We start from the raw sequence: 25211 nt of genomic DNA on the forward strand, positions 1-25211 counted from the left end.
TAAAGAATGACAGCTTAAGATTAGGAGTAATCCATTCACAGCCCTCAAATCTTCTTTGATTTCTTTTCCACCAAGTACACCACCTTACACAATAAGACACTACTTTCCAAAAGGCTATGTTCCGATGGAGTCTAAACTCATATTCATGCACTCTCTGTGGCATAAACCATTAAACACCAAACAAACCAAATACCGTAAGTCCACAACTCAATAACAAGTAAATGGCCCCATGTCTCCCCAACTACATTCCCATTTATAACACTAATTTAACACAAAGAATCAAACCTCAAAGAAAAAATAAAAAATAAAAAACACACAAAGAATCCATTTTCACATTTAACACTAATTTAACACAGCAATCCGTTTCTTTAGTAAATTATCACTAGTTAAAATCTCCCCCAATCCACAAAAAGAAAGCTACTTTAGGTGATACATTAGATCTCCCTTAACACTTTACCTCATCTGCAAGTGAAATATAAAATGGACAATATGAAACACATTTGAGTAGTTAAATGGGTAATTTTGCCAAACCATGACTATATTGTAGTGTGCCTCATAGAGACAATACAATCGTAGGTCTTCCATCCTAAAAAGAAAACGAAAAAGACTAGCCAATTTGAACACCCATTACCAACACTGCTCCAGCCTCTTCACTTTCCCAAACAAGCAATTTATCCAGTGACAGTGACCACCACAAAACCAACATGTTTGGTACTCATATCACCAACATTGATGTAATAGCCAACCCAAATTCAAACGCAGCTCATAAAAGTTGGGTAAACCTGTAAGTTATAAGATGCAATTCACATACTCAACCAGCCCCATGTTTGGAGGTCTCAATCCATGTAACTGGCATGTTAAATAAGATTCTCAATGCCACTGCCTACGAGGTTTGAACATAGATCAAGTACTCTGATCCTTTACCACTAGGATAGTAAAATCTCAATTTATTGAACCAGTTATGGTTTCAATCATAAACAAAAATAAAAACAACAGCTTGAGTACATGTTGATGAGTGAAGATAAAGATACAGGAAGCATTTACATATCGATGCTTATTCATAGTCAACATCATCATTTATTACTAAGAACTGAAGAAGCAGTTTGCAGAGCTCAAGCGATTCCCAGTGCCTTCTTTACGTCCTTCTGCAAGAGGAACCCAAACTTTGTAGTTAATCAGATAAGCCAATTATAAGATAAATGAATGTACAATGCCACAGACTGGCTTTACCTCAATGCTCAGTGGGGAAGTAGTGGGGGCATAACGGTCAATGACATTCCCGTCTTTATCAACCAGGAATTTTGAAAAATTCCACTTAATACTGTCTCCAAATATGCCACCTTTGCTTGACTTCAGGAACTTGTACAATGGGGCGGCATTATTACCATTCACATCCACCTACCAATACACAAAATAAAGTTTCACAAGGCATCATCTCCAACTCAGATGACAAAAAATATATAAACAAACCCATGGTACAAAGAAATAAATTGAATCCCTCTGGCGCAATCATTGATTGAAGCCTAACACCCTATCACCTTGAAATTCTCAATTTCTCTTATGTTTGCCATAGTTGTAAACAACACACTGTATTTTTTTCTGCAACATTTATACTTGGTACCAAAACTTTTAGGTCGGATATGAATCCTCAACAAACTAATTAGAACCGGCCACACGTATAATGCATAATATATATATATATATATATATTTTACATGCTGCTGCTTACAACTACCCTTTCCATTCCGCTGTCTCCTAACTCCTTTCAATCCAAGCATAGCCACTCACCATCAACCCACAAACATTTTCCAATGAACCAACTCACAACCACCCCCTAGCAGCCTAGCCCTATTTAAGCAAACTGGCAAATATTAGTTTTTAGCTTATTTTTTCTTACATACAACTTTTTAAAGTCTTAACATTTTCTAGGTACAATTAGACTTCAACAAATTTTCAGTAAATTAGCAATCTGCAACAACCTGCATCCAAACGCACATGAAATGTTCAGAGACCTATCATACTACAGATTCGGAATGATAATAACACAGCTCTCACAATTTCTAATATCATAATTGGATCTTTAGTAACTCAAATTAGCTATGTTTACCAGAAAAATCAAACTAACATATCTTGGCAAACCAGTACAAATCTCATGAATGGGAAGAAAAAAAAAAATCTAAAAACTAATTTCTTCCTACTTTAGATGTACAAACTGACCACTGATTCAATCTTCAAACCAATCTTTACGTCCTTCTGCAAGAGGAACCCAAACTTTGTAGTTAATCAGATAAGCCAATTATAAGATAAATGAATGTACAATGCCACAGACCGGCTTTACCTCAATGCTCAGTGGGGAAGTAGTGGGGGCATAACGGTCAATGACATTCCCGTCTTTATCAACCAGGAATTTTGAAAAATTCCACTTAATACTGTCTCCAAATATGCCACCTTTGCTTGACTTCAGGAACTTGTACAATGGGGCGGCATTATTACCATTCACATCCACCTACCAATACACAAAATAAAGTTTCACAAGGCATCATCTCCAACTCAGATGACAAAAAATATATAAACAAACCCATGATACAAAGAAATAAATTGAATCCCTCTGGCACAATCATTGATTGAAGCCTAACACCCTATCACCTTGAAATTCTCAATTTCTCTTATGTTTGCCATAGTTGTAAACAACACAATGTATTTTTTTCTGCAACATTTATACTTGGTACCAAAACTTTTAGGTCGGATATGAATCCTCAACAAACTAATTAGAACCGGCCACACGTATAATGCATAAAATATATATATATATATATATTTTACATGCTGCTGCTTACAACTACCCTTTCCATTCCGCTGTCTCCTAACTCCCTTCAATCCAAGCATAGCCACTCACCATCAACCCACAAACATTTTCCAATGAACCAACTCACAACCACCCCCCAGCAGCCTAGCCCTATTTAAGCAAACTGGCAAATATTAGTTTTTAGCTTATTTTTTCTTACATACAACTTTTTAAAGTCTTAACATTTTCTAGGTACAATTAGACTTCAACAAATTTTCAGTAAATTAGCAATCTGCAACAACCTGCATCCAAACGCACATGAAATGTTCAGAGACCTATCATATTACAGATTCGGAATGATAATAACACAGCTCTCACAATTTCTAACATCATAATTGGATCTTTAGTAACTCAAATTAGCTACGTTTACCAGAAAAATCAAACTAACATATCTTGGCAAACCAGTACAAATCTCATGAACAGGAAGAAAAAAAAAAATCTAAAAACTAATTTCTTCCTACTTTAGACGTACAATTTTAATCTGCTTCCAAATATATATATATATATATATAATTTAACATATCTATTACATATACAATTGTGTTTCAGTTTTAAAAAAATACATATAGTAAAACGATGTCGCTTCGATTTTATGATACTAAACAAGACGCCATTTTGGACCTGATAATAATTTTAATATCAGGTCCAAACGATGTGGTTTTAGTATCAAGTTAAAAAAATAAAACATACCATGAAATAATGACATTTAGGTTAGATATTGTGTACCTCCTTTGCTCTCAGCCGCACATTTGGAATCAGTTTCTCACTCAGAAATTTTTTCCTCTCACAAAAACCCTAAGTCAGTCAATCTCTCTCTCCTCTCCGCCTCCGCCACTTGAAGCCACCGTTTTCCAGTGCCACCATGTAGCTCTCTCTTTGGTAAGTTTGTTTCTCCCTTTTGCACTCTCTCCGATTCTTTTTTGGTTTTGTTTGGAGCTCACCAATTGTCCTATTTGGTGATTCTAATGTGTTTATTTGGGTTATTTTCTTGCAATTTCAGGGGTGTTTAAGCGATTTAGCCTAGTAAAGGACTAAAGCCCAAAGGCTCAAAGATTACTAGGGAATTTTCTCTTTTGAGTTCGCAAATGTTTGATTTTGTTTGTAAGTTTTTTTTTTTTTTTTTTTGGCATTTTGCTTCTAGGGTTACATAACTGAACTAAACGCACCAAACCAGTATGGTGCACCACACCTTGTGTAGACCAATTCCCACCCCTCCACAGGTGAATAAAGCAAGAGGGGGAAACCACCCAAGTAGGTGTAGTGCAAAAAAGAAAAAACCTGAAAACCGGCCACACCACACTGTGAACACCCTACCTAACACCTCACCTCCAAAACATAATTAGCTTTTCAAAGTCTAATTCAGTGGGCTAAAACTCTTTTGCAAGCTCATTGGCAAAACATAATGGTTACAAAATCTGAAAAAAAAAAAGACCCTATCCATCTTAGTGCCAGAAACTATTCTGCCTGGTTACTTCCAACATTAAATAATTTCAAACTGCATAGTTGTCCTGTCACTTTAGTGCAGCTTAATTTAGCTTTAGTTTGATTTTTATCAAAATCTTAAAATATAAAACCTAGTCTCTACTCTCTAGAACTATCTTTAACAAAACATGGAAATTATTACCCTCCTACCTTATCAAATATAGGAAACTCCGCCTTAAAGCGGGTGCAAGCAAACTCTAAGATCTGCTCATTGCTCCCTGGCTCCTGAGCTCCAAACTGATTGCATGGGAATGCCAGAATCTCCAGTCCTGAAACAAGGCAGAAGCAAGATTAGCCCTCTAGCATCCAAAAAAAAAGGAAGAATAATAAAAAGATGAAAAGTCACTACTAAATTTGCAAGACATAATTCCAGAGCAAGAGTTCATAACATGTTCTATGCTTTTCTATAGTATAGGTGTAAGTGTAACTTGATGCCAAAAAAAAAAGAAAAATAATTAAAACAGAACAAAAACAGCACAAAGAAGAAAGGGAGGGAAAGGAAAATGAAAGCCAACCTTGATCTTTGTATTTCTCATACACTTGATTCAGCTCAGTGTAGTTTGAATTAGTCAAGCCACTGCATAAAAAGCTGAGTGTTAAAACTATACATAAAGTGAGCACATAAACAGCAAGAGAGGGCAGCAATAAGCGCAACTCTTTAGCAGAAGGTGGTTCACAAATATCACTATCTTAAGTACTAAATAAGTAAATATCCAGTTGAGAGACACTGTCTAAACTGGTTCTGGTCTAAGAACAGTCTTGCTGAATTGCTTCTAAGGTAACATATTCATACAATTCCATAAAAAATAAAAAGATGTATGCCATGAGGAAGTTTAGGAGAGCATAATTCATATTAAAATCTTATTTTATTCAAATCAGTATATTACTTCCAAATTTTAGTCTCCATCCTAATCAAGAGAACTTCTATACTCTAAATGTAACAATCACCTAATCGAAAATAAAAATGAGAAGTTACAACATACCATTGTGATGCAACATTGACAATCAAGAGGACCTTCCCCTTGTACTTGCTGAGATCAACATCGTTTCCCTTAGCATCCTGCAAGCATCAAAGAGAACTCGGATGAATGAAAGAAACATTATTATGTGTCTGAGAAAGCAAACTGATGTTACTGATCTCAAGGACAATAATTTATATAAAGAATCAAACTTGGAAGTGCTTATTCGAACATTAAGGCTCCTAACTTAAAAATACAGCCATCGGCAAAATCCATCACTCAATTATGTAGAAATAGGTGCAGACTTAGTGACTAGTTTGATGCCCATGAAATATAGTTTTTCACAGTTGCAACGACAATTATCAAGCAAACACCAAAGGAAAACAATAATTAAAAGTTAAAACACAACTTTTTAGATCTTTTTACATGAGCTCTCCACTCCCATGATTTATTCTTCTTTCTTTCACAGTTTTTCTCAGCATGCAAACACATTAATTTGACAGGCTGAATCCCCATTTCTTGAGTAACACTAATCCCCATCACCCTACTTATGTCACTCAATACAAAGATATAATCAAATTAACTTCTTAACCACACAAAACATCACAAACCCACATGAATTTTTTTTTCAAAAACCAAAGAAACAAGAAAAGCATCTCCAAAAAGTTGACAAAGGGAAACAAAAGAACCCAAAAAAACCAACCTTGACGATGAAGTTGTGGACAGATTCTGTCTGGGATTGGCTAGCCATTGCACGAACCGATCGAAAATCAAACAACAAGGGCCTCGAGAACTCTGTTCGGGTTGGCTTAGAGAACAAAGAAACAGAAGAACGATGCGAAAAACGCAAATGGGTTTGCTTAGAATTGTTTGAAAACTGGGTTGTCAACAAGAACGCAGAAATGGGTCCCAAGATTTGATTTTTTTGTAGGATAATGCGAGTTGAGGAACGCAGCATTCGGAGTTGTGATATATATATAGACATATAAATACAGAGGTATGTACTCGTGTGGGTTTAGATGATCGTAGGGGCTATATAGGATTTGTGAATCTTGAGGTTACACGTGGAGGGCTGGTGTTGTGTACACGTGTGGAGCATTATGGACCAAGTATTGGGTTTTTTGGAGTTGAGCGAAGCGGACGGCTAGGATCATTTGCATCAGAGAATACGTCATGGCATGGTAATACTAATGTGGGTGTAGAAGTGTGAAGGTGTAGAAGTGTGAACGGGATATATATCAATATATGTGTGTGCTTCTAGAGGATGGCTCTTGAGTCGTGGCGTATTGTTATTGTGCATTGTGAACTGATTTGTGAGAGTTTACATGAAGAATTTAGGGGTTCACATGTCCGTATGTTTGGCACTAAAATTACAAGCCAGTTTGTCACTATCTTTATTTTTATATAATGTCCTTATATGACATATCTTTTATCACAATTTTGACGCAACAAATAGTGAAGGAAGTAAAAATAATAGGAAAACTTCAAAATTGTGACGGAAAACAACAAACTACAGTTTATCACATAAAATAATTATAAAAAAGGTTTATTATTTGCCGGTCTAATGTGGATCCCACAATAAGTGTTTTTTATTTTATTTTATTTTATTTTTTGGCCTTGGTAGCTTATTTTTTTAAAGTTCCACTATTATGTTTTTGGTCAAAAATGCAATACAATTAAGTGATTAGTTGAATGTGAGTCTTGTGTTATGGTTTTTCTCAAAATACAATTAATACTGGCATCAAAGAATAAGTTTTCATCTCAATGATTTTGTCACAAAATTTCAATATCAGTTTATTTCATTATAAAAATATGTTGTAATTTTGGATTATGTATTACGTAATATGAACTAATATGAACCAGTGTAATTTAGGTCGAATAAAATGTCTATTCATTGTACAAGACATGATTTCGTTCAAGTGAGAATGAAGTTAAGATATAAAGTTTAGGTAAACACTTGATAATCCCCAATTGGCCAAAACCTTATTATGGAAGTTACAAATTTTTACTTACAAGGCAGATGTTGTAGGCACCTCAACCCCAAACCATACATGTATTCTTCATTATTATTTTTCATTTTGTTTAAGCTATTTTTTTTTAACTTCAAAAAAATTAATAAAAACTTCTCACACACGTTTTAACCCAATTCATAATATTAACCTTTCGTATTCATTTATTCACTTCTACAATAATTGATTCAGGTTTTAGTTGCATACTCACACTTTTATCTCTCAAAGTGATAGAGAAAATAAACAAGTTTATTTTTTGTTCTTTTTCTAAATTTATATCTTAATTTATAATTTGTATTAATTTCTTAATTTTAAATTATGAATAATTTTGATTATATTCTTAATATTGAATGTAAATTGTTGTTTATAGGTTTTTGGTTGTGTTATATTCTTTGGAAAAAAAATTTTTTTAAAAAAAGGAGTTTATATAAATTTGGCAACAAAGCTAAATAGATAAGCCTTAGAAATGTTCATCAAAAAAAAAAGAAAAAAGATAAGCCTTAGAAATGTTTACTAATAATAGTTTTATCAATAACTTTTTATTAACATGATTTAAAAAAAAAAATGAATAGAGAGATAATTTATTAACGTGATTTAAACTCCACCAAAACCTTTTTAAGGGATTGATTTAAAAAATTTCAAAGTAATTTTCTAATCATTAACTACTATGCACTAACTTCTATCTACCAAAACTCACAATTGAAATACTAATCAGTATGAGATACCACTTCCAAAGATTAATATCTTATCTATTATATATTATACATTGACTTCTTCTTCTTCTTCTTTTTCAAAGGAAGCGTTTCTCTGTCTCCCCGCAAAACAAATGGATTATAATAAGAATCAGTTAGACATGAGTAAGACTACACTACATCTTTTTTACAATAAATGTTAAATTTAGATCATTTTTCATGCATATACACACACATGTAGCGTGCAACGTACTGGACTGAAACTTTAAGTTTAAACTTAAACTTGGTAGGGTGAAACTCACTCAAGTTTCATGCCTTCTTCCATGCTTTCAATTACAAAAATTAAATTCTCATGTGAGTCTCTCTCTACTTCAAATTTTTAAATGTTTAATAATTTAGATTGTTCTTAATTATTGAATTGACGTATCACTTAAACATGATTTCAATTATTGTTTTGGATAGTTTTTAACTATTAAATTCAAGGGTTTTCCATTTAAATATATGTGATTAATTGAGGCTTAAAGTTCAATGTATTATTGAAAATCATTTTATATATATTTTTAGGTAGGGAGTTGCTTCGATGTGGGACTGCAAAAGTTTCCCAGGGAGTACGCAAATAGTTTCCCTAAGACAACAAAAAAGTAGCCCATATATATATATATATATATATGCATTTTACGATACCTTGGTCCTTAGTCTCACACAACATGCATTCATTATATAACTTAAAAGTAAAATATTCATTTATTTTTATTATTTATTTTAAGTAAATTAATAAAAAAATTATTTATATATGAATTTTGATTAAGCCATACATCGCACGGGCATAATACTAGTATACTAATATATGTGCACTTCTAGAGGATGGCTTTTGAGACGTTGCTTATTGTTTTTGTGCATTGTGATTTGTGAGAGTTTACATGAAGAAGTTTTGAGGTTCAAATGTCTGTGTGTTTGGGACTAAAATTACGAGCCAGTTTGTCACAATCTCTTTTTGGTACAATGAACTTATATGACATATCTTTATCACAATTTTGATGCGACAAATTGTGATTGGTGGAAGTAAAAATAGTAGGAACATGTGATTCATGTAAAAGTAATAAACAAAAAACTACAGTCTATCACATAAGATAATTGTGGAAAAAGTTTATTATTTGTCAATCTAATGTGGATCCCACAATAAGTGTTTTTTATTTATTTCTTTTTTTGCCTTGGTAACTTATTTTTTCAAGTTCCACTATTATGTTTTTGGTCAAAAGTGTAATACGATTAAGTGATTAGTTGAATGCGAGTCCTATGTTATGGTTTTTCTCAAAATACAGTTAATACTGGCCTCAAAAAATAAGTTTTTATCTCAATGATTAATTTGTCACAAAATTTCAATATCAGTTTTGTGGGGGGAAAAAGCCCAAAACTACTTAAAGGGCCCGGAAACCCCCTGTTAAGGACTATTGTATTTCTGAGGATTAACAGGTGGTTGGGGCGGCCCATCTAAAAGTAGGAAGCCCAGAAGCGGAAGAGGAGTGTCGTCCGAAGAGGTCACCATTGGTCCGAGGACGTCTTTATCCTCGGCTATGATGAGCCTTGATCAAACGAACGTGTGGAAGGACCGACTAATCTTCCCAACGATCCCAACGACAGTGATAGATCCTGGGTGGATCCGGAAATGATCAGAACTAAAAAATATCTAAAGGAAAAGCTGCTACCACCTCATTTAATGTGCTGCAACAGCTTTTCTGGCTGCATTTATGTGGAGAAGACCCCTGAACAGTGCAACCTCAGCTACCGCCACTCACAAATAACTAAAGTAGACACATGACGTGACATGCACTTGAGTAGATGCGCGGATGAAGAACAGGTGGACGATGGAGATGATAGGAAGGGATGCTATATAAAGAAGAAGGGTCACTGGTAATGGGGGACCGGAAAAAAAGAGAGAGAAAGAGAGAAAATAGCTCTACTGTAGCTCTGAATGTTGTAATCACCGTTCACTTAATAAACTCCTCTTCGGACATTCATGGAGTTATCTGGGCTTTAGTTCATGTTACCATCACTGCACGTAACCTAGCCAGCCGTTCTGTGCTTCATAACCAGCCCAGCTCTTTCGCCCACTCTCTACAAATTTATTGTTCTGGGTTCGTTGGGCCTCTAACCCATATCCTTTGGGCTTGGGCAACAAAAACTGACCCTACAATTGGCGCCGTCTGTGGGAAGAGCTTGCGCAGGGGTGGAGACAACAGTAGGTGATGGCTGAACACGGTGAACAAGAAGTGGAATCTAGGGCACCTCAACACGAGGACCCTTTCCTTAACCTGGAGCGAAGACAGGACCGCGAGGGTAGCGTGCACACCGTACCCCCTGGTCAGAGCCAGTCACATGGCGGAAGCCACATGTCCCATGCAGAGAAGAACCGAGATTTGCAGCGGGAAGTTGAAAAGCTAAAAAGGGAGTTACGCCATGCAAAGAGGAAACGGGCTCCCTCGTATTTTGATGAGGACCCTGATGATGAGCCGGACGTCACTTATCAACCCAAATCCAGGACACCAGCTAGCGAGACCTATACCTACGAACAGGAGTCTCCTCACAAGGGGCAACACAGAAGTCCATCACGTGGAGACGTCGGAAGCGACGCCATGAGTAAGGCTCTAAACCAGATTTCCAGGTCACCCTTCACATGCAGGATCGAAGAGGCTAGACTTCCTCGCCGCTTTAACCAACCAGCGTTCACCATCTACAACGACAAAACAGACCCCGTGGAACACGTGAGTCATTTTAACCAAAGGATGGTTGTCTACTCTAGGGACGAAGCGCTGATGTGCAAGGTTTTCCCTTCCAGTCTTGGGCCAGTTGCCATGAGGTGGTTCGATGGGCTGAGCCCAAATTCCATCAGCTCCTTCAAAGAGCTCATCCAAGCATTTGGTTCACGATTTGTTACATGCCGAAGAGTGGCCCGACCTCTGTCCTCTCTGTTGTCTTTGACCATGAAGGAAGGAGAATCCCTGAAGATGTATTCGGATAGATATTGGGAAATTTTTAACGACATGGAGGGCAATTTTGACGCAATGGCCCTGGAAACGTTTAAGCTCGGCCTCCCTATTGATCACGGTTTAAGGACGTCCCTGTCTGGTAAACTGATGTGCATGAAATATATACAATAAAGTACTCACATATCTACATATTTGGCCTTACTTTTATGTTATTTTGTGACTGATTATATAATATCTTTGTGTTGCAGGTAACAAGGGCTTTACATGCAAAGTGGGGCTAGGCCAATTGAATCAAGCCAATTTACATCCAGCCAGGCATGAATATTAAATTTAAGTCCAATTGGAGTAAGGAATCAAAGGAAATTTGCACCAAATCCAAGTCCAATTCGGATTAGGATTCCAGCCTGCATATCAGTTAGTATTTTCAGCATAACTTTCGAGCTTTTTTTTTTTTTTTTTTTTTCTTTCTTTCTTTCAGATATGCTTTGGGTGAATGGGTGTACTGTTGTTACTTATAATGCATTTTTTGTTTTTTTAATCCCACTCTCACTATCACTGTGTTATACTGTATATATAACTATATATATTTTTATAATTTTTTTACTCAGGCCCTGCAAAATTTGATAACTTATTTGATAACATAAAATAAGTATTTAAATATTAATGTCTTGAAATTTTGCAAAGCTTAGAGTACTTAAAATAAGTATTTAAAATTTTGCCTTGCGAAGTACTTAAAATAAGTATCAAATCTTGCCTTGCAAAGCTTAGAGTACTTAAAATTTTGCAAGGCAAGATTTGATAACTTATTTTAAATGCTACAATATCTTCTCTTGAAATCAATGTCTTGATTTGGTCTTCAATTGCATGGAAAGTAAATAAAAAATTATATTTGCTTGTAATTTAGGAGCATTATAACTTTGTTGAGAGCCTTATAACTCAATTGACACCTTCAAATATTTCCATCCGAGATGTCTAGGGTTCGAATTTTCTATCCCCAACTATCGATGGAGAGAGAGAGAAGAAGTATCACAACTTTGAAAGGCTTGGATGGAATGAAGATAATAAGATAGTCGGCAACCAATAAAATGTTGTCATGATTGCCGACTTAATATCGAATTTTTTTTAAAAGTTAAGTTACAGTTTGTAATAAAACAAATATGAAACTGTCCCCACTAGCACTATACTTTGTATGTAAGTGGGAAAAAATCAATAACCAAAATAAAGAACAACAGCAACCCCTACTGTGCATTTGATTCCATTCTGGTTACTCTCTCAAGCAAATTATTCATAGCTATGGAAAATGCATCTTGAAACTTCTCAAGCTGTGAATTTGAATCCCCATATACCAACCCAGGTAGTACTTCATATATTATAAAGCTCCTCATATCCTCCCTCTTCCTTGGAGAAATCTTCATCAACCTCTCGACCACATTCACCTTCCTCTGCTTCACCTCTTCTTGGTCTATGAACACAGAATATTTACCATGATTAGCAGACAAATGCCATGGATACTGGTAGTAAGCTGTGAAAGGACAGAAAAATACAGGAATGCAACCAGACACTAAAGAATCAAATACTGATTTTCTTGTAGGGCTATCCCCTGGAGGCTGCAAGCAGAATTCAGACTCCTTGAAGAGCTCAATAACTGACTCAGGCTGATCACACCCTCCTGAACTGCAATTCATAAACCTGCACATTCCATTCTCTGCAGAGTTGCACTGGTTGATTAATATTGACCTTATGTTGTCCGGTTGATCGGGCCGTGGTGCCCCAGCAAAGCTCACAAGACTTTTTCGACTCGAACTGATAATCTTCAATTGCCATGAGATAATGTCATCATCTGAATGAGGGTGGAAGAAGGTCGGGTGTGGAATTCCAATGTCGTTTACATGCCATGGTTGGCGTTCGATCAAGAGCTTTATGGGGTTTTGCATTTGACTAAGCTCTAAAAATCTAGTCCCCCATGAAGAATTGTCATATCTCCTAAAATCCCATGATATCTTCCCCAACACAAAGACATGATCCTTACCTGCATTCCGAACCCAAGGCTGCTGCTTTTCCAGCCACTTTATGAGTTCCAATGATAAGGTATCCTTGACATAATTGGATACATTTTTGAAATGCCATCTCAAAATGTCTAAACCACCATAAAATGGGACATAAAAAAGCTTGGCTTCATTCTCATTATAAACCCTGCATGGATGCTTCAAGACCCTCGTATGAAATATTGGCTCCAGTGAGTACTGATGAGTCTGATACCATCCTTTTCCAAGCTTTGTTATTGGCTGGCCCAATGCATCATTATTGAAATACTCACAAAAATCTGCCCATGGAACCAAATCATGACACTGACCAACCAAGTCAGTATTGAACTTTGATGGCAAATCATAAACATATATTCCCCTCCCATCACACACCGGATGATTCTTACTTAACTTCCATGATCGATGAAGTTGCAACTGTTCCTCCACAACCTTCTTAGCATGTGCAATCTCCTTCTCTCTGCCTTTTTCTACTTCTCTAATATCTGGATTTGGGTTGTTCTGAGCAGTTTTCAGAACCTCCACTGCATTTGCAGCCTCATTTTCATCTTTGTCAGCTCGGTTTTCAGCATTTGGAATTTGTTCATCAAAAACATTGACAGCCTGCACAGTATTTGCAACCTCCTCTTTTCTGTCTGCATTGACTTTTTTTTCTATCTCAGGATTCAGATCATCCCGAACAACATTAAGAATCTCTTTTATATCCCCGTTGATGCTAGGACTAATGGCACTGTTATTGATTACTGGAATAGGGATATCAAAATTTGGCTGGGTCCCCGCAGAGAGGCAATAGAGGTTGTTGAGCTTCCGAGATGAGACGCAGACATGAATGATTTTCCCTGATATAATGGTGGTGGAGGAAGACCAAAGGAAGATAAGGATTAGGAGGAAGACAGCAGCTGGGATTCGATAAAAAAGGTTGATCAAAATTGAATAAGAGAAGCAAATTTCTCGTGCTTCTACTTTTTTGGATTGTTTTGATTTCTTTTTGGACACAGAAACTGCCATTTTTGGTAGCTAGGAACAATGTTTGTAACTGGTCTTAGTTCGGGTTTTCTAGTGGGGGAAAGTTTCATTGTCTCCTGGAATGATTTGAACATGGAAGCACGTATTATGAGATACGTGTGCACGTTTGAATGTGTCCTATAAGTTTGCACGTCGGAGACTAAAAAATTATTTTTGAAGGTGATGCCTCAGCATTGTAATATAAATTTTGCAGGTCAGCACTGCCTTTGTTTTAGTTAGCATGCATGCTGATTGAACCTCTATTTTGTCCATGGACAAAGTATCAAAATACATAAATAGTCAAAGACGTGTGCTAGATTAATGTATAACTGGGACTGAACAAGCCATTTCTCTATTTTCTTCAGTTTCAGTACTCTGCCATTAAGAACAGCTCATATTTGTCAATTTAAATTATGCTCAAAATCATCAAATTGACTGAATCGTTGGTCAACTGATTGATCCCATAAACTGCTAAACCTACCATACCACATTTCCTATTCAACTAACGGTTTTTTTGTTTTTTGTTTGTTTTATTTATAAAAATAACATTTTTGTATGCTTAATGTACAAAATAAGACCATATTAATATAAAAAATGTTATGTCCACAACATTTTTACAACAAATCTTATATGATAGGTTGTTATAGGTTGTTATTGGTGAGGTAGAAAAGTAATTTCAATGATAAGTTCAAATGAAAATCAATATCAACTAACCACCGATAATTTGTTGTGAAAATGTTATAGACATAACATCTCTCTATTAATATCGGCTCCAGATTCCTTTTCCATGCCGTTGCAGTTGGATTTAAATGCTTTAGTGGAGCACTAGAGGGCAAAAATAAGTGGTACAAGTAAAACAACAAATATGTTTTTTTTTTTGGAGAAATTAAAACAACAAATATGTAATTGTCCATTGTTGTTATTTTTTTCTTGGTTAACCCTTTAATAAGCTACTTTATTTTAGGCAGAATGGGAAGATACAAATTATTCATTATCCCTCAGTATCTGGTCAATTACAACTTTTAATTTAAGACATAGCAAGAAAAAAACATGCAGAACAAGGAGGAGTTGCAACATGGGTGATGAAGTTACATTAGGATAGAACCCAGGCTGGAAGACATACCAATCACCAATTTACAGCATACTATCCGTTCTAGCAGGCAGCCTGCGGAAGAAGTTGATAGGCACTGATGGAGACTTGTGGCGAAATCTTGGATGCCTCATCACATAAAACCCTGCCAAAGCTGCCACAGCCTGGAATGGTGTCACATACAACACTAGTGCAGCTACAAGGCAGAATGTAATGAAGATGGCTGTAGCACGAGGATCTCGCCAACTCAATAGATTCTGAAGTCGCTCCCCTTGAGTTGCAACATCACCAACCACAGTCTGAATTCTACCAGCCACACTCCTCAGCCGATCATACCTCATTCTCACCACATCTGGGCTCCGGCTTGTAGGGAATGAGTCAAATTCCTCATCTAGCTCATCAGAGAGCACAGCCTCAGCTTGTGAGAGCTTTGTGTTCATGTGGGGAGGATACCTTGGCCTGTACCGGAAGTTCCACACCCCTATTAGAAACATGTAGAGGAAAGCTGTTGGCAGTATCAGTTCTGGGAAACAAACAAGCATAAGAAAGAGCACATGAACTAGGACTGTTGTAATAGGATTCCTCCACAAGCAGATATCCCCAAACCATTTCCCAACAGCAAACAGTCCTGAGAAAACTGTCATTAGCCGGAAGAAATGAGCCTTGCTTCTCCTCATGCTCCAAAGGTGTGAGTCTATATCAGACATGTATTCCACAACTTCCTTTCTAAGTGGAGGCTCTGATCGACCTAACCGTGCTGCTACTACGTGGACAGCTTGGTGACGGAGCATGTCAACCTGCATAATGCCAAAAGGCCTTACATAGTGCATTTTTGGCAGTAGAGGTCGAGAGTATTGGTAAAGCATGTTCACAAATGAGGTGCATGTAAACCGTATTGCCAAATGTAGTTCCCCCATCTTCTTAACACCAGTAGGATGAAGAACCAGCAATGGATAAAAGTGTGTATAAATACGGCCTGTTTCAAGTGTGGAGATACGAACACGAACCTTCCCAATCTTCAGGTCCTTGTTACCATTTGAACCCTTTTCACCAAGCTGGCTGTTGTCAAATACACCTATGGTGATAACTGTAGCTGGATCAAACACCTCCCAAGTGTACTGTTCATTGTATTTTGGAGACAGGTTGTCAACAATGGTGCGTGTCCTGACCCATTTATGACCATACTTTGCTACACAGTATGTGTCAGATGTGCCCCTTCCATCTCGCGTCTTCATGGGATGAAGCCCTACAGCATTCAATATTCCAAGCTCTAAAACTCCAATTGGTGGCTTCCACAGTTGCTTCGCTGTGGGGCGGAGATCGCTGCTATAATGAGTGGACTCATCAAGAACATGGTATCCTCCATCTAGACTGACTCGGAGATGGAGTCGGCTAGAGAACTTTTCTTTTTTTAACTGATCTACATCCACAGCAATTGGCTTTTCTAGGTTGAACCAACGGGAATGGATCATACGGTCATCAGCACGCTTATCTACAGAGCTCAAGGGTATGATGACCCTTCCAATGATTTCATCTTTTCCAGGACCTACACGATCCTCAACTGATATGACCAGATGATCCTCAAAGGGTTCAGCAGCAACAAACAAAAGATCCTCATTCCAAAGAGAACACAGGGTCCGAGCCTGAACATTTTTGGTTTTCAAAACCTGGTTACCTATCTGTGCCTTAACATACACATCTGGGAAACGATTCTTCTCTGTTGGAACTAAGTCTTGCGCCTCAATAACATTAACACGCACGTACCACAACCGTGGTGCTTGATAGACTTTAGAACGTATTGCTGCAGAGATAGCTGATGTGCTATCAATAGGCATAGCTGCATCAGAATGCCATGCATCAGAAAAGGCCTCATCTGCTTGGGTGCCAATCCAAACTGCAAGCATCAGCTCGCCCTTAATCTTCTCACCCTTTTTATCCCCAAGCCTGTACCATTCTGGAGCCAAAGGGCTATCCGGAGGTAATCGCAATGGAACTTCATTGATGTCAAACCTTACGATGCCCACAAAATCATCTTTGATAAGATCTTTGTCCTTAATCACAACTTCCAGAACAGATGCTTGCATCCGGTCCTTCGAAAAGGCAAACACCTGATTCCACACTGGATTTTGCTGCTTCTCAAAATGTTTTGTAATCCCTTTATAATTTCCAATTTTCACCTCAACAAATGGATCAAGACTTCCTGTAACATCCATAGCAGGAAGATCACGGGCCTTAACAACCCTTACATAGAGAAAATGCATCTTTTCCACAAGATCATAAGTACTTGCAGTCTTGTCTCCGTGAATGACACGGCCCCCAACAACTCTTCCACCACCAAGGAAAGGGCTTGTCTCTTTTAGTGCATACTCAGCAGGTTGTGACGATGACGCAGAGTACATACGAACTACCTTTGAAGGCTGTGATTCCACTTTCATTTCATCAAACTCATATTTGGTTCCATGCTGGTGAACAGCTGCAGTTATAGGACTCGGAGCTGCAGAAGCAGAAGATTGATGTTGGTGGTGGTGAGTTGAGTTAGGGAGATGGTGGAAGGTGTGTCTTGACTCAACTTTGTGAGTGTTTGTGGCTGAATTTGGAACTGTTTGGGCTTGTGCATTAGTTACGCCTGGTTCCTTACTTGGCAAGGATTCAGAAGCAGGGATCGGAATGGAAGACTTTATGGTTGGGTCATCAGTAATAAAAACTTTTAAGCCTAGCTCTCCTCTTACTCGTGAGAAGAGGCCTCGCTTTTCCAAAGGGTAGTGCAAGACAACAGCATCAGAGTAAGGAACAAAAGACGTCCCAGTTAGGCTAATCTTCCCAAGGAAGGACCTGGAGTTGGTATCTTTGACATTATTGTAGATATAGGCATCAAGAGTGAGATAGTTGAGGTTGGAGGGATCAGATATGTTGAAGTAAAAGCTCTCATTCCAAACAGGGTTGAGATCCTTTTCTCTGATGGTGGTACGGAACTTTTGACCATCAAAGTAGAGCTCCACAAATGCACTGGATGAACCTAGCCCATCTTTAGGCAAGAGATTGTGGGCACTTACTACATCTACCCCTAACTTAAGGTTGTTCATCATGATGAATAGGCAGATAGGTTTGCTGAAGAGAATATGAACTACTGGAGAGAGAGCAAATAGCTACTGGTGCCTGCAAAGAAGAGGGTAGCTATCAATATGCGCAATTGCTTGCAACAATCTGTAAGAAAGAGATAAAATTTTATTTGAATAATTAATAGAAGCAATATACCTATGATAAACATCCAAAAATTAAAGCAGTAGAAGCTATACATCTATGAAATAAAACATTCTACTATGAGAGCAGTCAATGTACTCTAAAATGATCTAATACAAAAGCAACGAAAGAAAGGTCACAAGTCAGTAAATATGAGAATGCTTGGGCGTATCAGTGTGCACAATACTAACACGGCAACAAAGACAATAGAAAGATCAATTTCAACAACAATCAGAAAGTTGTAAAAGAATCAAAGTTGAATTGGTTTAACCAGTAAACAATAACGAAAGCACGAAAAAATCATAAACCACCCTCTCCCCCAACCTTAAAAAGTAAAAAATGAAATGAAATTCTAGCGGTGACTTTTGGCAAGGTAATGGAGGGCTTCAAATTGTGGTAGGCAGGGGAAACACATTTGATTTGTTCCAACAAAACAGACACAAAACCTTGCTATATGGGACCTTCTAAAGGACCTGACATACGAGTAAAACACAAGAATCTATCACCTAATGAAAGAGCTCTCAAAGATTTCATTAATAGATAGAGATTACCATGCCCAAGAAATCATGTTTTGGTAAATCAAATGCAGTGTCAGTGAAATAAACTGAGCATAATTCCTTGCAATTAACTGAAAGAGCAGGCAATAAGCCTTAAATTACAAGGCATGCCATCAAAGGACAAGCAAATATAATAAATAAAATAAAATAAAATAAATTGTGCAAGTACACCATTAGGGATGAAGTGACATGAGAAAAAGGGTTACACATTGCCTTTTAAGCCTTTGAAGATGTTTATCATGAGTGTAGCTCTCATAACTCATAAGTAGTTCAACTAAAATCATTCTTAATTTGAGATGAGAACATAGGAAAATGGAACCTTTTGCATAAGAATCTGGGGGCACACACAGTATGCTGGTGTGCCACTTAAAAAATACACCTCAGCTTGCAAACAAGCTTCATGTAGTCACATTCTACATTCCCTAAGAAAAAAAATCAAGCTTCGAATATTAACAAACTAAGAATTATTAACTTGTTCCCTACTTGAACCACACCAAAAAAGAAAAGAAAAAAAAAGAAAAAAAAAGAATAGATGACACTAGTTTAAAGATCTGGTCTTAAATTACAAATTAAAAATAAAATCCGCAAATGTAGAAGTAAACAAATCAGTTATGCAGTAAGTCATTAAAATATTAATGTGCACAAAAATTATGCATTGAATATTTATTACCACATAGAGAGTGATTTATCAGAATCTTTGCTATTAAAAAAAATTTAAAAAAAAAATAATAATCCAAACCCAATATTTTTCTCCTCCTTGCATTTAAAGTTCACGGGCTCTTTCTCAATGGAAAATTTGGTTAAAGAAGAAACCAGTGAGTAAAAAATTACCATCAGCGACCAACTCTTGTGATAGAGACAAAACAGAAAATTAAATTAAAAAAACCAAACTTTATAAACTATCATTTTCACCTTCTTCAAGAGTCAAATAGAAAGAAAAAGACAAACATAAGCAGAATCCACAATATATTCTCACATTTATCTTCTTCTAATTTTTTTATTGAGCTAATTTAATTTTTATAATTACTACCTAAGTAACACTAGAAAAGTACCCGGAAAATCCGAAAGCTAATTTACTTACTTGACTAAGACTAAAAGTGAGTCTTGAACTTAAACAAAATTATATAATTTAGACCCAGAAAGCACACAGGCCAAGACTTCTAAATCTTTTTCTAAAAAATTATTATCATGTGCATCGCTCCATGGTAGAAGGATCTTGAAAATATTAAGCTTATTATATATTAGTAAAGAGTAATACTTTTTACTCTTCAAGCTAAAAGACCCTTAAACCCCGCTTCACACACATGAGCTTTACACATGAGGTTCCCACTGAATATACTTTCAAAAAAAAAAAAAAAAGTAGAAGCAAAAGTAACAAAAATACAAAAAGAAAACCAAAAAAATTCCAAACCCATCTCTTTGATCCGTTTACTTTGCTAAGAAAATGTAGCAAAACAAGATTTGAAAAGCAAAATTGTCAACATCACAGATCAGTGAATAGTATACAAAGTGTGAGCTTAGTGTGCTAAATATCATATTATTTTCCTCAAAAAAATGAAATGTAGGATAAGAAAAAGTGTTAGAAAGTTGATAAATTTGACTTGCACATTCTTTGTTAGCAAATTCTAGCAACTGAAACTCCAACCGTTACTAAGCAAAATCCAAAATGTAACGCTGAGGATACAGACAGTTAGAGAAAAAAAATGAAAGTAGCATATGAAGAAACAAAAGCTAGCTTTTTGGAGTTTGTAACAGAGAAATATGGTTTAAAAGACAACGCAGAAGAAATCAAAATAAATTTTAAAAGAAAAAAGGTTACCTTTTTTTAGCTGAAAAGCCTAAAGAGTATGACCATTTTCAATTTCAAGAGCTCCATAAGATCTCACAGCTTTGTAGTTTGGACTCCCTTGACCTCACAGCTGAAACATCAAACTCAGACACAAACACACACACAGAGAAGGAGAGTGAGACTGTGAGAGAGAGTTATGGCAGAAAAGGTAATGCACGTGGAACGAGGAGAGAGATAAAGAGAAGGAGAAACAACAAATGCAGATATATAAATGAGTCACAGTACACAGAGAGAGATATATTCCAGCGGTTTTTTTTTTTTTTTTTTTTTCAGGAAATTAATGTAGATGACATATTTATTCACACGAACTTGTCTGGCGGTGCAGGAAAAGGTGTGTTATTATTTTTTTTTTCTTTATATAAAAAAGGTTTTAGACTTCTCGATTTCATAAGCCACATAATAATAAAAAATAATATTATATATATTATTGGAGTTTTGTCAGAATTATTGTTCGAAAAAGTGTATTATTAATGGTGGGGTGAGAAATGCCTAACATAAAGTTAGCCCAATTATAAAGTCATGACTCATGAACTCACTTATTATTAAGTAAAAATATGTGAATTTTTTCTCTTCAATAACTTTATAACTCGAGGTAGAAAATACAATCTGTCATCTTATGTGCAAAATGTGTGATTTTAAAAAATATATATTTTCATAAGTTGAAGTAGGAGGTTTATGATTGATTTGAATGAACTTTTCTTTTTAAATATTTTTAAATGTTTTTTTTAAAGTGTATCATTTTGGTGTTTATTTAAATTATTGATGATTTGGTAAAATGTAATCTTTTCATTTTAAAATTAACAAACATTTATGTGTATTTTCAAGAGATGTTCAATTTTTTTTTCCTGAATTATAAAAGAAAAAATTATTAAAAAATTGATTTATAAAATTTTAAGAATTTTACATAAAGTTAAATAAACATCTTATTTTTTCCTTCCTCCTCCCCATATCTACCTAAAAAAGACCTATTTTTTGCATAGGAGTTAGATAAACCTTTAATCGAAACTTACATTTAAGTAAACTATAAGCCTTTTTTCTCAACAAAGGAAAAAATAAATAAATAAAACTTAAACTAAAACTATAAGCCTTCATCAATTGAGACGTTCACCAGTTGTGTTTAAGTAAAATATTAATTATAAGTCTTTTTTCCTCGAATAAATAGTTGTCTTTTTTTAATGGAGACGTACACCGTTCATATTGATTCCTCCAACTATTAAATTATGGAAAAAAAAAATTCTAATTATCTATTTTACTCACCACTGTCCATATTATAAAATATAAACTCGATCACTATAAATAATAATTAATCTAACCAGTAAAATCTTTTAAAAGGTCAAATCATCAATAATAAATATGGTAAAATCCAACCCAAAAATAACCCATTATGCTTATCTTCTCCAAAAGAAACTAAACTATAAAATAGGAATTTTGTTTTGAGATTAAATTTTATAAGGATGTGGTGTAAAATCTATGTTTTACCCCTTCAATTTTAACATGCCACATCATCTTATCACATATTTAAGAATAAATACAATCACACTCAATCAATTCTAATACCCATATATAAATCCAACCAAATTGGAAATCTATCAAGATGTTATTAGGTGTGGTAGGATGTATTGAATTTTAATAAATTTTAAGTAAAATGCTAATGTAACAATCACTTATTAGATGGTGTAAAACATAAGTTTTACACCCCATCCTTATAGAATTTAATCTCTTTTGATTTTGGTGGGTACTTTTGTCGTGGCTGTATTGGAGCCGAGTACATATAGACTTGTTACTTTTTTTTAAGTTGGGGTTAAGGACAATTGCATTAGTCGATAGCAGTGACTTTTTAGTGCTGAGAAAGAGAAATATGTCTCCGGTGGTGAGAGCAAATACAAAGAGCCAATGCCCTTTTCCAGTTTTCGTTATAGCTTTCTGAGTGACGCTTCGTTGTCCGTTGTCCTTTGTCCAGGTTTCGTTTATTTTGAAGAGAAATGATGCTGTGCTGTGCGGGGGCGTAATAGGGATGCAATGCGGGCGCGCAGCATAATGGGTTCATTGAGTGTTGGATCTTTACTCAATCTATTATTGAGACCCGATTTTTCAAGAAATTAAATTTTACTGGTTGGTATTTTGACCTGATAGTAAAAAATAATTATTATGGAGTTGAACTATAAGTCTCATAGCTAGACATGGTTAGATTTAGTTCCTCATACCAAAAAAGGAAAAAAGGAAAAAAGAATTAAGTTAGATTTAGTCCCTCGTACCAATAAAAGAAAAAGAATTAAATTAACAAATGTTAAGTTGAGTCATTTTAAAGGTCAATGATAAAATTATATTTTGAAATGTGGATTACAAAAATAATCTCTATTGAAGTTATATTATATAAAAATAATAAAAAAATGATTATATATTTACATGTGAAAATTCATGAAAAAAATTAAAAACTTTTTAATAAGATTTTAAAAAATATTGAAAATTTTAAAAAATATAAAAAAAATACAATATTAAGATATCGGTTATTGTGGAAAAAAAATGATCAAATCTCGAATCTGGGTGATAATTAAATCTAATTGGGAAATTTTGAAAACATAGATATTTCATGTATTAAACCATTTTCATTAAGTGAACAAACTTATAGAAACACACTTCAAAGCAATATATATATATATATATTGTTTCTAATTTTGAGGATGGAAGGATACGTGACTAGTAATTATTCAATTGAGCATTCAACACAATATTTTATATGTAAGTTTTATTAATCACTTAAACGATAAATAATGTTAATAGCATGCAGGTCAATTGAAACCTTAAGATATTTCTAATAGAAACATTGAAAATTTGATCCATTTATCTCACTAGAAATACAATTGGATTTGAATATGGTGCGATCTGTGTAATTATTATTTTGATGTGAGAGGGAAAAATTAACAAGGTAACAAGTTAAAAGATTAAAAAAAAAAAAAAAAGATAAAAAAAGATTCAAGGACTAATTAAGATTAAGAGTGAACTTTTAATTGCAGCTATTGACAGTGCTATTGCATGGTGCAGCGGTATAATAGTCTGAGTTATGGCTCTAGATCTCAGTCCAAAATACTTAAAAGAACAAATGATTTTACCAAATTTTATCTTTTCTTTGTAGGAAGTGAATTGTGACCTGCATGGTCTTTTTTTTTTTTTTTTTGGAATTGTTAGAAGTTGAATTGTAGGCTTTAATGTGCTTTCATTGCTGCGTTTGAAACAAGCCTCTCAATCAGGCAGGTTTTGACGAGTTCAAATCTTCTGTCTCACTTTTCCTGCTCTACTTTATACTCCACCAATAAATACTTGTCACATGTTCATCTAATTAATTAAATACTACTATTAATTAATAACCGTAGTATTAATAAGTCAATAATAATAGTATTTAATTAATTAGGTGAACATGTGACAAGTATTTATTGGTGGAGTATAAAGTAGAGCAGGAAAAGTGAGACAGAAGATTTGAACTCGTCAAAACCTGCCTGATTGAGAGGCTTGTTTCAAACGCAGCAATGAAAGCACATTAAAGCCTACAATTCAACTTCTAACAATTCCAAAAAAAAAAAAAAAAACCATGCAGGTCACAATTCACTTCCTACAAAGAAAAGATAAAATTTGGTAAAATCATTTGTTCTTTTAAGTATTTTGGACTGAGATCTAGAGCCATAACTCAGACTATTATACCGCTGCACCATGCAATAGCACTGTCAATAGCTGCAATTAAAAGTTCACTCTTAATCTTAATTAGTCCTTGAATCTTTTTTTATCTTTTTTTTTTTTTTAATCTTTTAACTTGTTACCTTGTTAATTTTTCCCTCTCACATCAAAATAATAATTACACAGATCGCACCATATTCAAATCCAATTGTATTTCTAGTGAGATAAATGGATCAAATTTTCAATGTTTCTATTAGAAATATCTTAAGGTTTCAATTGACCTGCATGCTATTAACATTATTTATCGTTTAAGTGATTAATAAAACTTACATATAAAATATTGTGTTGAATGCTCAATTGAATAATTACTAGTCACGTATCCTTCCATCCTCAAAATTAGAAACAATATATATATATATATATTGCTTTGAAGTGTGTTTCTATAAGTTTGTTCACTTAATGAAAATGGTTTAATACATGAAATATCTATGTTTTCAAAATTTCCCAATTAGATTTAATTATCACCCAGATTCGAGATTTGATCATTTTTTTTCCACAATAACCGATATCTTAATATTGTATTTTTTTATATTTTTAAAATTTTCAATATTTTTTAAAATCTTATTAAAAAGTTTTAATTTTTTTCATGAATTTTCACATGTAAATATATAATCATTTTTTTATTATTTTTATATAATATAACTTCAATAGAGATTATTTTTGTAATCCACATTTCAAAATATAATTTTATCATTGACCTTTAAAATGACTCAACTTAACATTTG

General features: G+C 34.9%; 3 protein-coding genes across 4 annotated transcripts; all 3 read right to left on the reverse strand.

The window, feature by feature from the left end:
* Positions 1-1112: 1112 nt before the first annotated feature.
* Positions 1113-6280, reverse strand: LOC112038122 (probable phospholipid hydroperoxide glutathione peroxidase). The gene is made up of 8 exons (XM_065765775.1): positions 5990-6280; positions 5311-5387; positions 4843-4904; positions 4478-4596; positions 2339-2506; positions 2218-2253; positions 1231-1398; positions 1113-1145 (listed from the first exon to the last, which is right to left on the reverse strand). Exons 1-8 carry the CDS (start codon positions 6269-6271, stop codon positions 1113-1115), a joined length of 945 nt encoding a protein of 314 aa, XP_065621847.1. The 5' UTR covers positions 6272-6280.
* A 5626-nt stretch (positions 6281-11906) lies between these two features.
* Positions 11907-14321, reverse strand: LOC112036441 (xyloglucan-specific galacturonosyltransferase 1). The gene has a single exon (XM_065765584.1). The coding sequence runs from the start codon at positions 14022-14024 to the stop codon at positions 12213-12215; it is 1812 nt and encodes a 603-aa protein (XP_065621656.1). The 5' UTR covers positions 14025-14321; the 3' UTR covers positions 11907-12212.
* A 672-nt stretch (positions 14322-14993) lies between these two features.
* Positions 14994-20963, reverse strand: LOC112036431 (multiple C2 domain and transmembrane region protein 7). Of its 2 annotated transcripts, none has more exons than XM_024069225.2 (2): positions 20728-20963; positions 14994-18267 (listed from the first exon to the last, which is right to left on the reverse strand). In XM_024069225.2, exon 2 carries the CDS (start codon positions 18195-18197, stop codon positions 15156-15158), a length of 3042 nt encoding a protein of 1013 aa, XP_023924993.2. In that variant the 5' UTR covers positions 18198-18267; positions 20728-20963; the 3' UTR covers positions 14994-15155. The 2 variants fall into 2 exon arrangements, with proteins under 2 accessions (XP_023924993.2, XP_065621238.1); XM_065765166.1 differs by lacking the exon at positions 20728-20963 and adding an exon at positions 19990-20009.
* Positions 20964-25211: the final 4248 nt, after the last annotated feature.

This window comes from Quercus suber, unplaced genomic scaffold (genome assembly GCF_002906115.3).
Source record: "Quercus suber isolate HL8 unplaced genomic scaffold, Cork oak 2.0 scaffold_23, whole genome shotgun sequence".
NCBI lineage: Eukaryota > Viridiplantae > Streptophyta > Magnoliopsida > Fagales > Fagaceae > Quercus > Quercus suber.